Source organism: Petaurus breviceps, unplaced genomic scaffold (assembly GCF_028583685.1).
Source record: "Petaurus breviceps papuanus isolate PSGF00001 unplaced genomic scaffold, PetGlider_PUasm1.0 90994, whole genome shotgun sequence".
Lineage (NCBI taxonomy): Eukaryota > Metazoa > Chordata > Mammalia > Diprotodontia > Petauridae > Petaurus > Petaurus breviceps.
The window spans coordinates 7,519,316-7,535,545 of NW_027187393.1; the positions used below are offsets into that span (position 1 = coordinate 7,519,316).

At 39.3% G+C, this 16,230-nt stretch overlaps 1 protein-coding gene across 1 annotated transcript in view; it reads left to right on the forward strand.

The window, feature by feature from the left end:
* Positions 1 to 7,114: 7,114 nt before the first annotated feature.
* The window catches only part of CNBD2 (cyclic nucleotide binding domain containing 2), a 68,309-nt gene continuing 59,193 nt past the window's right edge, over positions 7,115 to 16,230 (forward strand). The window contains 3 exon segments of the mRNA XM_069077561.1: positions 7,115 to 7,643; positions 7,646 to 7,675; positions 12,697 to 12,839. Of these exon segments, the coding sequence (XP_068933662.1) occupies positions 7,529 to 7,643; positions 7,646 to 7,675; positions 12,697 to 12,839 (288 nt within the window). The 5' untranslated portion in view covers positions 7,115 to 7,528.

Sequence of the window (16,230 nt, forward strand, 5' to 3'; positions counted from 1 at the left end):
CAAACCAGTCTTCAAACTTCTTGACTTTGTTTTTTTGCAGCTTTTGATATTTGTCCACTTGTATATTTCTTCCTTCTTTGAATTCTCATTGCTGGTTCTCTTCCTACCTATCCAACTGTTCCTTTTTAGTCTCCTCTGCTTCTTCTAGTTGGGATCTTCTCCAATCCTCATCTCTTACCTAATTATTCCTCAGGTGATCTCATTTGCATTTGTTCCCATTGTTTCAGTGATCACCTCTATGCAGATGACTCCCAAATCTTCCCAAATAACCTGGGGTCTAGAGCCAAAGTTCTGGGTTTCCATAGCCTGATTTTAATCACTGGCTCTTGTTCCACCCATGGTTTCCTCCAGGTATTATCAGTACTTATAGCACATGTCTTGGTTTCTACAGAAAAAAAAAAGGGAAAAGATCTTCCATTCCCAAGGAAATGCTTAGACTAATGGAATAGAACAGGGGTTCTTAACCTTTCTTGATACTTCAGGCAATTAACCTTTATTAAGCATCTACAGGCACTGTGCTAATTACTGGGAATACAAAGAGAGGGAAAAGACATTCCTTGTGCTCAACGTGCTCACAATCTAATGAGAGAAGACAAAAAAAAAAAGTCGAAAAGAACTGGGGGCTGAGGAAAAGGGAAAGGGAGGGTTCTGGTGGCATGTTGAAATCGGTATGATGAAGTCCCATATAAAAAATTAGTAGGAAATGATGAGATGGCTGCCCAGAGTACCCCCCAGAAATGGAGGCTAGGAAAGAACTTAAAGACGCCCACCCTTCACCCTTTGCTATCAAAGGGAGGGTGGGGCCCTAGGGGCTGGAGGTACTGAGGAGCTATGAGTTTCAGAGTTACTATGATCTTGCATGTCGATCATGATGAAGTCTTTCTAAGCAGTCGGGTGGGAAATGATAAAGTGACTCTCCTGGGCCGCCTCCTTAAATAGAGGGTCAAAGAGGAGTCTACCTTCTCCTATCAGTCCAGTGAAACCTATGAACTTCTTCTTAGAAAAATGTATACAGATGTATAAAGTAAAACCTCTAGGACTATAAAGAAAATCAATTATATTGAAATATAATAACAAAAATAAAAATAAATTAGTTCACAGACCCCAGATTAAGAAATATATAATAGGTTTCTTTTCACTCAGCAGAAAATGCAAAACATGAAAGACTCTCTAGTCCATAAACAGTTAACCCTTCTTTCTCTTCTGAAGAGCCCTAACTGCCCTAGGGGAGATTCTTACTAATACTACCCCATGGTTCCCCACTTCCTCAACTCCTCTCTTCCCACCCCATCCCCTTTGTTTTTCCACCAAAAGGGAAAAACACTTGCAGATTATATCTGTATCTATGTATAATTTTATGAATATATCTATATATATATCTTCTTGCAATGTCAAGAGTACGTGAGGAAGACTTTTAGCACATTGGGTGCTTACAGGAGAATATGGACACAAGTCATAAACTTGGATGATTATCGTCTCCATTGTTGAAGGGAATAGTCACAATGCTTATATAAAAGAGATCTATTGGCATTTAGGAGTTTCTGCTAGCTTTGTAGATGGAGGGAGAGTTGACCTCAGAGTTAGCAAGCCCTCAGTTTAAGCCCCACCTTGGACACATACTGACAGGGGTGTGTGTAGCCAGCTTGAATTCAGCTAATGCTACAAATTAAAGTTTGATTTATTGTTTTGTTGATTATCTAGACTTATGGAACTGATGGGAAAATGTTAATAATGCAGATTAAAATCAAAAGTGTGCCATGAATTTTCAGAAACATTTAGCAGCACCGCCTTTCACTGTTATTAAATAGTGACTTATATGTCACTTAACTTTAGTGCCCAAGGCAATTCTCTAAGACTGTAAGTTACAGAAGAGTTTCCAATCTGTAATGGTGGAGAAAGACAGGGAGGTCACTGTGCCAATGAAATCACAAGTGGAGACCAAAAATTACTGTTACTGCATGTTTTACTCTCTTCACTACTTTGTTCTATATCAGTTTACCCAAGTATTCCTATGTTTGACTCTAATCTGGCTTTTTCGGGCTTATTACTTGTCTTCTTGAATTCTAGGGTCCAAACAAATTGGCCTTCTGGCTGTTTCCCATACCTGACATACCATCTCTCATCTCTGGGTCTTTCTTTGCACAGGCTGTAGGTCCCCCATGCACTCCCTCTTCACTTTTACCTCTTAGGATCCCTGGTTTCCTTCAAAGCTCAGCTCAAACACTGTATCCCACAATGAAACCTTTTCCTTAACTTGCCCTCCCTTCCCCACAGCCACTAGTACCTCCTGTAATTACCTCGTATTTATTTATATGTGCTTATATTGTTGTGATAGTAATGGCAATTAAAGATTCCCCTGTATTGGCTTGGTTTTCAAATTGATTGTATTAAAACCCAGAGTTTGTTAATCCCACCTGTGGGATGGGCTTGTTGATGTGAAAAGAAAGTCCTGAAGTGGGAGGAGCTGGTGACGTAGATTTGGAGCGGAAGATCTTTTTTGGAAGCAGCACCTCGTGGAGAGAGAGAGAGACTAAGAGGATTGCTGGTGGCCGCTTTGAATTGCCCTGGACTTTTGAGACCTGCCCCCTGAGCTGCCAAGGACTGAGGAGACATGGCTGTTTTGCTGGTACTTTGTCTGTCTGTTTTGATGTTATTTTGCCAGATTTGTCCACTGGTGAAAGACTGTCCTGTTGAAGAAGTCCTGGAACCTGGCATTTGGTTAAGAAGGCCTGAGACTGTCCTGCAGACAGAGAGTGAATACTGTCCACTGGTGAGGGACAGTACTGTTGTTGCAGGGGTCTGGAGACTGTCCTGCAGACAGAATGAATACTGTCCACTGGTGAGGGACAGTACTGTTGTTGCAGGGGTCTGGGAGCCTTTCTGTTGGTTCAGAAGCCCTGAAGAAGGATTTTCTTGTTGTATGTTTACAGAAATCCTGGGAGAGGGCTTTGCTAATGTGTTCAGGGGTTCTAGGGCTGTTCTACAGACAGAGGATAAATTCATGAAGGGACTGGCAATGTATCTTATGGCCTTGCTAAGCCTTGTCTCTCCAGGAACTAAGATTGCTGAGAACTTGCCTCGTGTCAAGATGAAGAAAAGACCTCCATTTGGGTATTAAGTGCTGTGTTTAAACTTGATGTAACTCTGGGGTAGATTCAATTGTGATCCAGGGGTGGGGAACTTTTGACCTTTTTGTGTTCTATGGTTGAGCAAATGAATGTATTTTACTTATGTTTGGAAACTAATCTCCATTTGAGAAGAGGGGCTTTGTGGTGGACTTAATTAAGATATAGCCTAGGGGTGGAGAAGTATTTGGAACAGAGACTTTGTAATTGATTGAATGATTGGAAAGTCCTGGGGTGGGGTAGGCCTTGGAGATTATTTAATCACACTTAGTAAATGCTGTATTTTGAATGATGTCATGTTTTGATCTTCTCTGTTCTGGGTTTGTTACTGAATAAAATAGAGAGCACCTATGCTGGTATTTTGAACCTGGGAAGTTGCCTTTGCTTGATATTATATTACAATTGTGTACATGTTGTCTCCATTAAGAGAATGTAAGTCTCTTCAGGGACTGCTTTCATTTTTTAATTTGTATGCCAGCTAGTACTATGCCTGTCATATGGTGGGCACTTAATTAATGCTTATTGATTTAAGGACAAACAACATTTATCTTGTATCTTTGATATGTTGTTCTTCCTCAATAATCCCAGAAGAACAGAAATTTCTTGAGGGGAGGGACAGTTTCACTTTTTATCTTTGTATCTCCAGTATCTAGCATGGAATAGTTGCTTAATTTTGAGAAAATGAGACTCCAAAGGTTCATTTATCCAAGCTCCTTTTGCGTAGTCATTCCTTTTCTTTGTGCCTCAGTTTCCTCACATGTAAACTGGTGATAATAATATCTGCAGCACCTTCCTTTTCTTCTGAAGTCTGGTGCAGGTGACTCTGTGTCCTTGAAGGCTATATGGTATGAGGGTCATGTAAACTGGCAAGTTTTGAGCTGGAAAGGCTTTGAGTCTGGGCCCTGTGGTTGACTACACTCTTTGACTTCTTGTCTCAGGAATGCTTAGCTAAGTGAGACTCTTTTGCTAAGTTGGCCTAGAGGGATTAGAATTTTTTTTGGCCACTTAAAACTCTTCAAGAGTTGATTGCTGTGTTGTTGGAGGGGACATCCATATGAACATTACACTAATTATCCTAGATTACTCTCAGAAGGATCCTTGTAAGAAACGCTTACTCACAGACCTGTGGGGATGATCCATCATATGAACTGTGATATGCAGAGTGCTCTGGAAAACTTAAAGGGTAATAGAAATGTCATTATTAAAATGGAGAAGATAATACCAGAATTTCTATTCTTCTTTAGGATTTGAAAAATGCTTTCCTCAAAACAGATCCATCAGGTAGGAAATAGATATATTTCCCCTTTCTTTTAAAAAAAAAAAAAGTTTGGTTCTGATGTGTTTCTACCTCATGAATATATAGTTTGCCATTTTGAGAGAGGTATCTTGCTCATCTGTAGCACCCCACCACCATCACTGAATGAAATAATATTTTCTCTCCCTCCCACTCCTCATTCTATTAAAAAAAAAAAAAAGAAAAACACATTTCCTGTAACAAATATGTTTATTTAAGCAAAACAAATTTCCTTCGTGGTTGTATACAAAAAATATAAATGTCTTAAGCTGTACCCTAAATCTCTCACATCTCTTGTCATGATGGGCATGTTTCATCATTGGGCCTCTGGAATCACGAATAATCATCGTATACTGATCATGGTTCTTGGATCTTTCCTTTCCCCTCCCTCCCCTTTTGCAGATGAGGAAACTGAAGCTGACCACAGAAGCTAAGAAGCATCTGGGGCAGGATATGAAACCCAGATGTTCCCACTCCAAGTGTCACGAACTCTACCTCTAAACCACTGTGTGTCTTCAACAATGTTTGCATTGCTTACTTCCCAAACAGAGTGTAAGCAATTTTGAATGTAAGTAACTAAGTCCATCTTGGCTTTTATAGGGGACGAGCCTGTGCATGCCCACATCACCCAGTAGGGAGTGCCTCACCCAAGTGGGTCTGCACAAGAAAGAGGGGAGCTCTTTAGACCAGTTTTAAAGACTTAGGTATTAACAACCAACGTGGGGGTGGAGAGAATTAATCAGCCTTATCTGTGGAAAAAACTCCCTTGCTCTGTATCCAGTTTGAACAGATATGAAATCTAAGCTGCATTGTATCTTTTATATTCTGTTTTAATTTTCTATATCATGCCACTTGTATCTTGTTAGAGGGGTTCATGGTGTGTTCAGGGAGGACTGGCACCTTTTCTATGAGGGCTTGCCAAGCTCTTTTCAGGGCTGCTCAGTCACCTTTGGTGTCTCCTTGCCACCCAGCTCTCACCTGTATCTCCAAGAAGCTGTAGCACTTGCAATAGCCACACTTTGGTAAACCTCAGCAAACAGGCTAAACCAGGTCTGCCCCAAGCATGTGAAGACTTCCTCCAGTGGAATGGGTGGATCAAAACAATTTGTTTCAGCATCCATGAAGGCATCTGAAGCAAGTGCTGTGAAATGCCTAGAGCCTAGTTAGACATTGAAGGTTGCCAAGGTCATCCACTGCATCCAAAGCCATCGAAGGTTATATTGACTTTTGACTTGCCACTGGACTTTGGTAACTCTGGAAAAGAGAGTGAGGCTTTTGCCTCCTGAAAGTTTGGTTAAAAGAGGCAAACAGGCTAGGTGATACATAAATTCATACTGTTTATTCCTTTAAAGCTAGCTGTAGCTAGGAAACATGTGTAATGGTAATGGGAATTTGAAGATCTTCCCTGCCTCTTAATAAGCCTAAGGGAATTTGAAGACCTTCCCTGCTTTGAAAATATACTCTGCCCCCAATAGGCTGAATGTAATCACATGGAGCCTGTGGTGGGAGGAGTTTGCTGAAGGGTGGAGCAGAGCCCAGAGGGAAGCTAGGAGTCAGAGCTAGCTAGATGGTTGGGAAGAGAGCAGGCTTCTGGGAGACAGACAGGCTTATGAGTAAAAGTTGGTGTTTGCCACCTGCTGTGACAGCTAGGCTTGTGTTGGTTTGTGAGAAGGCTAAAGGATGCTGTGGCTCTCTGTGCTGTTATGGTTTATTAACTTCTTTGCTACTATGATGGAATTGGCTTACTGGTTTTGGAATTCAGTTTTCTGGTGTCTGAATAAATGTTTTGCTTATGTCTTCTATGTGGAGAGTCTGTTATATTTTGCTATCGACCACTATGTAGGTATATTTCTTGTAACCATGGGCACCATGAATATTGCATTGGCACTATAACATGTATGTACATGGAGCCAGAATGTAAATTCTGACTGTCTGATACAAGAGTGACCATCCTTAAATATGTTTTAGAACAATCCCAACTCAGCACCTCTGTGTCACTCAAATTTATGATTTCCATATATGTTTAACCATAGTGTGAGAAAGGAATTTTCTTAACTGAATAGGTTGCAAATATAACAAGATAAGAGAGTTGACAAAGTGTCAAATTGAAAATACAACCCGGGATATCTGTGTTTTCTTTACCATTAACATGACATAACATAGTATATGTCCATAAAATATTAAGATAAGAAACAGTCCTATTATTCAAATTAGTGTCTGGTCAAGACACCTTGTCCTTGGCAAGTCATTGCCAGCTTTGGTTAGCTGCCTCTGGCCCTGTTGACACAGGAAGTAAGGCATTCTCTGAGTTTACTCAAAGAGCAAAGAAAGGATATCTGTTAGGCCAAGGGGCTTCTTCTGGTTGATTAGTTCAGGCTGTGGCCTTTATTGAAGTTCAAATGATATTAAATGATTATCAAGGCTAAGGACTTTGCAACTCTGCCTCAATTAAATCCAATTCAAAAGCAAAATATACCAAGCAATCTTGTTAGAGCAGATGTTTTCTAATTGTTTCTATTACTTATACCTTATTAGTGTATACAATTAGAGAAAGCTTTCCTTTGATCTTGTTGCTTTCTATATAAAAGATGCCTTGCTGTAAACTCTAATTTGAGTTTGTCCTCAGGGCTGTGTCACTGAATTTCTGTCCCATTGCATTGCAAACAAAAAACCCCTATTACTCTGTTGTCTTAAAGAGTTTTTCCTCTAGGAGTAACAATACTTCACAGGGGTGGTGTAAGAAAAGTGCTCTGTAGAGAACTGTATCTCTTGTCTGGAGAGTCAGGAAGCTTGGGTTGTGATCTCAGCTCTGCTGTTAACTTAATGAGCAAAAGCTAGGCAAATCCCTTCTCTCCACTTTGGGCACCAGGTTCTCCATCTGCAAGATGAACAAGTTGATTAATGTCTAAGGATGAACCAAACTAAGATACCACTAGACTGGCTCTAAGCTCTCCATCTGTGATGATCTGTCACCAAATAGCTACTTTTGTGATCTCATCAAGCTGCTTCCCTGGTGACTCTTTTGAAGGATTGATAGCAAGTGTGAAGCCCAGGATAAAAGCACTGTCCTCAGGCTTTCTGGGGGGTTATTTTTTTTTTTTCAGATTTAATGGCAACGAGGAAGCAAAGGTTGGGTTCCATCTCTTGTCAGAATGAATTTATCCAGTTTTTGTGTCAGAGTGCAGAAGAAGGCCTGGAGAAAAAACCCAAGGTATATCTTGGGGGACTTGGGAAGAGGGCAGTGGTAACACATTAAAGATGCTAGGAAGGCAAAGAAAAAGAGGTGCTAGATGGGCTTTAAATTTTTAAAAAAGGTATATTGATATCTGTTGCTTTCATATAACCTTAATTTCCCAATCAGAGATGTGTCTACAGGATTTGGTTGGTATCCTAATGTCTCCAAAAAAAAAAAATGGCTTTGCATTTTTATTTAATTGTATGATAAACTCTTTTAGTTTTCAAGCGCAATAGAGCACTGGCCCTGGAGTCAGGAGGACCTGAGTTCAAATCCGGCCTCAGATATTTAACACAAAAAACTAGCCATGTGACCTTGGGCAAGTCACTTAACCCCAACTGCCCTCCAAAAAGCCAAAAAAAAAAAGTTTTAAGGCACAGATTGTTGTATTATACATAAGCATGAAGACTAAATTTAATTAAAATTTAGTTTCTTTAGCTTGATTAATAAACAATAATATCTCTTATGTTTGAGTACTCAATAGTTTACCTTTAAAAAATAAATAAAACTGCCTGGGTGCACACTAATGGAATGTGCTGCCCTCAGCCTATGTTCACAATATATCTCTTCCCCCTCCTAGAGAATCATCCTTTCTAACAATGGCTTTTTCCCATTGACCTTCTCCCCACCTGGGTCTGAGACCTAGAATTTTCTAACCCAGGGTTTCTAAAATCTAGACCCCTAGTCCTTTAGGAAGTTAATCCACTCATCTTTGAAGCTCCCACAGGAGGGCCCAAAGAAGTTGAAAGAGGACTAGGTACGTGCAAACTAACTAGCCTACTCAACCCACTATCTCCCGGCTAGAATGGGTAGTGTTCAGCTTCACATCCCATCTAGCCAGCTATCCAAGTCATATTTTCCCTCTACTGTTAGGATTTTTAAAAATTATATATATATGTTTTTCAATCAATGAAAATTTGTTTTTTCTCCTTTCCCAACCCGAAACCTTTAATGGAGAACAAAAGAAAAACAAAATTCCTGTTGTAAACACGTACAGTCAAGCAAAACAAGTTTCTGCATTGGCCATATCCAAAAACAAATATATGTCTCATTCTGCATTCTGAGTCCTTTACTTCTCTATTAGGAGGTGGGTAGCATGTTTCATCATTAGACCTTTGGAATTGTGATTGGTCCTTATTCTGATCAGAGTTCCTAATTCTTTCAAAATTGTCTTTATTTTACTGTCTTTGTATTAGTTGCTCTCCTGTTTCTGTTTACTTCAATCTACATAAATCACACAGATTTTTCCCAGGGTTCTCAGAAACCCTCCTCTTCATAATTTCTTACAGCATAATAGTATTATATCACATTTTTATAACATTTATATATAAGTCATTCCTCAATTGATGGGTACCCCCTTAGATTCCTATTCTTTGTCACTTCAAAAGTTATTATTTTTGTATGTCCTTACTTAGAATTTGTTTTACTTAGGACTAAATCCTTCCCTTACTCTACCTTCTTTCTAATTCCCCTCCCCCCTTTTCCCTTTCTCTTCTATTTCCCTGTAGAATGAAATATATTTCTGTACCCAACTCTGTATGTGTGTCTATTCTTCCTTCCTTTGACCAGTTCATATGAGAGTGAGGTTCAAGTGTCAGCTGCTTCCCTCTCATCCCTTCCTCCTTTTTTGTATAGATGTCTATTTTGGCACTCTGGTATTTTAGATCATTTCCCCTAAACTGCCTTTCTCTCTTCTCTCAAGTGTGTTCCTCTTCCCCTCTCTTTACAATCTTAAGATCATCAAGACAAGTCATTTTTTTAATCTGCCTATAATCCCTTTATACCTCTCTAGAACAAAGTACTCCTTCCCTAAAAAAAAAAAATGTTACCCTCAGAATTTAGCATAGTTCCCAGTACATAGTAAACTCTTAACAAATACTTTTTCACAAAAAAGGGGGGAAAAGTTCAACACACCTAACCAACATGTCAACAAGACTGATAATATATGCAATGTTCCCCACTTGTAGTCCTCAGACTCCACAAAGAAAGGCAGAAGGTACAGTTTCCTGTCTCTTCTTTGGGGCCAAGCTTTAGATTTTTCAGAATTCAGTTTTGTTTTGTTGTTCTATTTACATTGTAATCATTGTGTTTTATTATATTCCTGGTTCTACTTCACTTTGCATCAGTTCATATGTCTTCTTATGCTTTTCTGTATTCTTTACATTGTTTCTTCCTGAACAATAATATTGCATGATATTAATGCACTGAAATTTATTTAGTTATTCCCTAGTTAATGGACATCCACTTTGTTTCCATTTCCTTGCCATGACAAAAAGTACTGAATTTTTTATGTATTTGAGACCTTTCTTCTTATCATTGATCTTCTTAAGATATATGCCTAAACAGTAGGATTTCTGACTCAAAAGATATGGAAATTTTAGTCACTTCTTTAATATAACTTGAAATTGTTTCCCAGAATAGTTGAACTAATATACAGCTCCCCCAACGGTTGTGTATTAGCATGTCTGTCTTTCTATAACCCCTCTCATTATTCCTTAGCCAGACACTTTTTAATTCATTTAATTAATTTTTGCTTTTTTGGAGGGGGGAAGGTAGGGCAATTGGGTTTAAGTGACTTGCCCAAGGACACATGGCTAGCAAGTATTAAGTGTCTGAGTGTTTAAGTAAAACCAAATGACACATTTAATTCATCAAACAACAAACAGAAAGTTTAAGTGAATTCTTTCACACCTGAACCAGCCCTACCAATTCTACTTCATCAGTAGGGTTTTTTTGTTCATTTGAGACCAGATCTCCCCATTTCACCCTGCCTGGAAGTGAAGCTGTCCACTGAAACTTTGACCATTTCTGACCTGGGCCAATTTGTACTTCCCTAGGCAACCTGGTGGCTTCCCAATCCCAGGGGCTTACCATTTTGGTGCTGAACTTAGTATGAACACCCTAATGGGTTTTAGATTACTGCAGCTCAAAACTCTGGAGTTCAAGTGATCCACCACCCTCAGCCTCCCCTATAGCAGGTATTCCAGGAGTGGTCCACCAGGTTCAGCTGAGTTTTATATTTACAGATCACTTTAACTTACATCTTGAATCTGATTTACATAACAACATTGGGAAGTAGATTGTGTAGGATTAGGGTATCGATGAGGAAACTGGAATCATAAAGTGCTGAATCTTGGGAGGAGCCTTAGTGACCCTCTAGTTTTATAGTTGAGGAACCTGAAACTCAGAGAACAAGAAGGACTTGATCATGGCCATACTTTGAGTTGGTGCCAGTCAAAGTGTGAATTCAGGTATCCTGACTGTCACTCCTTCCACTTAGTCAGTCAGTATTTGGTGAGTGTTTGCTACAAGGGCTCCTTATTAAGAGTGGTATATATGTGAAATGTGGGGAGCGAGGGAGATGTATGTATCTGGGTCCTGTGGTGAAAAATACAGACAGCACCTGTCCTGAAGATGCTTGAAGTCTAATAAAGAGTATGACCCAGGGGAAAGAGCAAGCACCGGGCCTAACTGAAGTCAGAGGACCTTGTTTCAAATACCAACTCTGTTGTGACCTTGGACAAATCACTTCTCTGGGCCTCATTTATCTCTTCTGTGAAATCAGGGAGTTGAACTAAGTAACCTTGATGGGCCTCTTCAGTTCTCAATACCATAGAAAAGGACACCTTGTGACTTGAAATGAAATCAGGTTTCCAGACCCAGACAAATGACTATGTCAAGGATCTGAAAGAAGACTGATGTGATCATGGATTCCATTGTTGTTATTTTTTTTTTTTGCAAAACCAGAGGGACATGATTGCTGCTTAAATATTTATCTGTCTGTCTCTCTATCTATCTAATGGACTATCAAGTGGATTCAGAAAAAGATTTGGTTTTTTATAGTTCCAGAGGGTAAAATTAGGACCCATTTGGGTAGAAGTTTTTCAGTAGAAAGAAGAACTTTCTAATAGTCTGAACTGTCCAACTGTCTTGAGAAGTAGTGAGATCCCCATTACTTGGGGTATTCAAGCTAAGGTCTCCAGGTAAGCTATAGAGGGGATTTGTGCATTGAATTTGAATACAGACTAGATGATCTCTGAAGTAATTTATTTGTTTAAGTGCCTGCTCTGTGCAGAGTCCTGTGCTGGATGCTGTAGAAAGTTTAAATATGACTTGGTTCTTGCCCTAATGTTCCCTGTCCTTACAGAGAGATGGGCATATAATAAATAATATGTGATCATTTCATTAGAGAGGTTCAGATAAAATGCTTTGTGAGGTTCTGTGTCTTCACCAAAGGGTTGTGGGGTTAAAGTTTCATGGAAAAGATGGGATTTGAGTTTGTGTGAAAGGATGAGTGGGAAGGAGGGTAGAGGGGAGCCTTCCAGGCATAGGAAAGAAATGGTGTGAACAGAGATATGGTGACTTTTATTTTATTCTGTGACTTTTGCTGTTAGTGAAAAGAGTAATTAAAAAAATTTTTTTTTGCCTTTTAGAGGGTAATTGGGGCTAAGTAATTTGCCCAAGGTTACACGGCTAGTTTTTTGTGTATGGGTGTTAAGTGTCTGAGGCCCGAACCGAACTCAGGTCCTCCTGACTCTGGGGCCGGCGCTTTACTCACTGCGCCACCTAGCTGCCCCAGTGAAAAGAGTAATTTGACAAACTCATTCTTACAGTATTACTGATTTGACATGTGAGTTCTGACAAAGGGTATTTGTATTTTGAAAGAGCTTGCAAAGAGAAGACCAAGTTTAGTTCAAAAGATTGGCATTTACTCTAAATGGGGAGTGGAATCCCTGGCCCTGTAACAGAGGGCAAGTTCCATTTAGTACCCAAAAGGCATGGAGCCCCATCTTCATTGTGCCCAGGATGGCATCTCAGTGAGATTTGGTAGCCACGATGATGAATTTGTTCATCATCTTTGTATCCCTAGTGCCTAACACTTAATAAAAGTATTTTTCACAATTATTTCATAAAAGAGTTTATGATAAACACTTAATAAAAGGACTAAATAAAAATAAAATGTGCTTAATAAAAACCTATTGACTTGAAATGAATTGAATGCTGACATGACTGTTTTCCTCATATTCTCTGTGGGTCCTTACAGAAGCAGTTTTGTCACTTCATTAAGGAGATCATCACCATGATTCGAGTGTGCAAGATATTTCGTCAGGGCCTGCGTGGTTTCCGGGAGTGTGAGATCATGCAGACTGCAGATGAGGGGAACCCTATCTTCTCTGCATGGGATGTAAGGGAAGGGCCCCTGGAATTTGTGCAGTTCTTTCTGCTCCCCTCTAGTATCACTGTCTCAAATAAGGGATAACCCCTGACACTCAGTAGTAGCTGCCTCCCAAAGGTCCTGCTAAGTATGAATTCCTTTTCCAAAGTCACCTTAACTTTAACCAGCATGATGTAGTGAAAGGAGCATTGAATTTGGAATCAAAGGACATTGCTTCAAATCCTAGCTCTACCATTTGCTATCTATGTGACCTTGGGCAAGTGACTTAACTTCTCTGGAAACTTCTCAGTTTCCCCATTTATAAAATGAGGGTGTTGGATTAGATGGCATGTAACCTCCCTTGCAGTTATAAATCTTCGGTCCTATGATAATCCTGGAAATAACAGTGGCCTGGGAGGTTTGTTGAGAAATTCTGATCCATTCCCTCTCTAAAATCTATCTTCCAAAAAAGATTGTTATCTTTTTGGAAGAATAGGTGGAAGTTACACAGAGGCATATTTTCAGCTTGATGTAAAAAAACCAAACTCATAATTAGAGCTATTCCAACAAATACGTTATGTGTGTGGGAAGAAGGTCTACAAGACTAATAAAAACAAGAATGCCATGGTATGATCAGGCTAAAGTCAGTGTCTTTTAGGATGGAATTAACAGTTGGGAAAGAAAGAAAGTTTATAGACACATGTAAGTTTATTTATATTCTGTTGGGTTGGGTTTAATCTTGTATGTTCATTTAAAAAATTCTCTTGAATGCTTGTACCTGTGAATGGAAGTTAAAATAAAAATTGTATTTAAAAAAGCTATTAGAGCTGTTGAAAAGTTAAATAGAGTACCATGGATAATGAGCCCTCAGTCACTGGAGGTTTCAGGGGAAGGCTTGTATGACAACTTGCTAGGATATTGGGGGTGTTCCTGTTGAGATCTGGGCTCGACTTGATCATATCTGAGGTTCCTTCTAGCTCTAGGATTCCACAATTCTGTAAATGGAGCATAGAAGACAGTGATACACAAGGAGAAGTAATCAGTGAGTCTAACCTTATTTCACAGATAAAGAAATTTAATACCCAGAGAAGTGCCTTACCCTCCTTGACACATGTAGTTAGCAGCAGAGCCTAGATTTGAATTGAAGTTCTCTGGCTTTCAGTTCAATGTTCTACTATACCAGTCTATAGCCATATATAGCTTGCTTCCCCCTGCTTTGGTCATAATAACTGAAATAGGATTGGCTGAAATTAAAACATGAGACATTAAAATTACACATCAGGTTAGCCAATATTTCAGTTGTGCTCTCCCCCAGTAATGGATCCAGCTATGTTTTTAGAGTATTGGGTGCAATTTTAGATATATTTTGCCTTTACCTCCCTTGCAAGCACTCAGACTAACAAGACATCAAATATAGGAATAAAGGACCAAGTTGTTTTTTTTTTTCAAAAGACAAAGAAACCAGAGTTGTACCGGAAACCATTGGGTCAGCTCTCCTCCCATTTCTGGAAGGCATTAAGCAATTTTCACTTCAAAGTAGGGACCTACTTTCCCTTGGGACCTATGCAATATTCATGACTCAGAGTATCAGAAAAAGGATAATATACAGGTTGTTCCACAGCACAAGCCTGCTATGCTAATATTTCTAGTACCAGCAAGGACAAAGTCTGAAGGTTTGTTTCTCCCTTTTGTTGGCTCCGTGCCTCATCCTCCTTGGTACATATGGTTTCCTTCTGTCTTCTCTCTCTAATATTAGCAAAGGCAAAGTCTATGGATTTGTCCTTTCCTTTGGCATGGTAAGATATGAAAAGAGTTCAGAAGAATTTTCTCACTATAGGCTAGTTTGACTGAATTCAAAAAGTGAGAATCTGAAGCGGAAATGAGCAATTCAAAAGAAAGACGTTGTGCCTCAGGACTTTTTTTGATTGGCCAACTGACTGACAGACTGTGGGTCTAAATCTCAAAAGAATTAAGAGAGCACCCGATAGGAGGCACCTCTACGAAGGAGAAAGCCACAAAGAGCTGCAGATGGAAGCATATGGAAACTCAGTATGGAATAATTTCTTCAGAAAGATGATAGTGCTACTGAGAGAATTTGTTTAGCAGAAGATCTTAACAGTCTGTAGGAGTGTTCCAAACTCACATCTCCAGACCAGCACCTCCGAGTGGGAAGCAACAACATCAGAAACAAAATGGTATTCAGAGGGGGTTCTGGCTTGTAGAAGGAGTTGCCCCGGGTGTGCATGTTCACTGACCATGTGTTTCTTTTGCATAAGTGTGATAACCTGTATGTATACAGGGGGCGGAGAAGAGAATGTTCATTGTTGTCGCTGTTATCATTATTTTGGTGTTTTGCTATGCTATTAAATGTTTCTTTGACCTAGTATGTTCTGATTGGTCTGGTAAAAGAAACGTATGTGGGGGCTTGTGAACTATGGTTAAATAGTGGATATTGACTCAAAGTTTGACTGGAAACTAGAAGTAGCTTTCAGGGGTCTGTGACTGAGGGTAGCTTGGGTTACATTGGTGGTTTATTTGTTTTTCCTTTTTTACAGGTACTCTGTCTAGCATGATAAAGATCCTTTTTTCTTTTTAACATGCATTTTAAAAAATTTTGAATTCCAATTTCTCTCCTTCCCTTCTGCACCCCTCCCACCCTTTGAGAAGACAAGTTATATAATAATTATACACATGAAGTCATACAAAACATATTTCCATATTAGCCTTGTTGGGGGGGGGGGGGGGGAGAGCAAAAAATAACCCAAGAAAAATAAAGTGAAAAAAGGATGCTTCAATCTGAATTCAGAGTTCATCAATTTTTTCTCTGGAGGTAGATAGCATTTTTCATTATTAATCAGACTAGTTGAGTCTTTCACAGTTGACCATCCTTACATTATCGTTGTTGCTGTGTACAATATTCTCCTCGTTCTCATTTCATTTTGCATTAGTTCATATGTCTTAGGTTTTTCTGAAACCATACTGTTTGTCATTTCTTATAGTACAATAGCATTCCATCACAATCAGATACCACAACTTGTTCAGCCATTCCCCAATGAATGGGCATCCCTTTAGTTTCCAATTGTTTGCCATGACAAAAAGAGTTGCTATAAATATTTTTGTATAAATAGGTCCTCCCCCCCTTCCTTTTTTTTTTTTTTATCTCTTTGGGATACAGACCTAGTAATGATATTGCTGGGTCAAAGAATACACATCGTTTTATCACCCTTTGGGCATGGTTCCAAATTGTTCTCCAGAATGATTAGAACAGTTCACAACTCCATCATAGTGCGTCTTAGTGCCCCTATTTTTTCCACATCTTCTCCAGCATATATAATTTTCCTGTAAGGGTATTTTTGAGCTTTTCCTCCATCTCCCTTTTGACTGTCCTGATACTTTATGGCTTTTATAATATGTGTAGAAC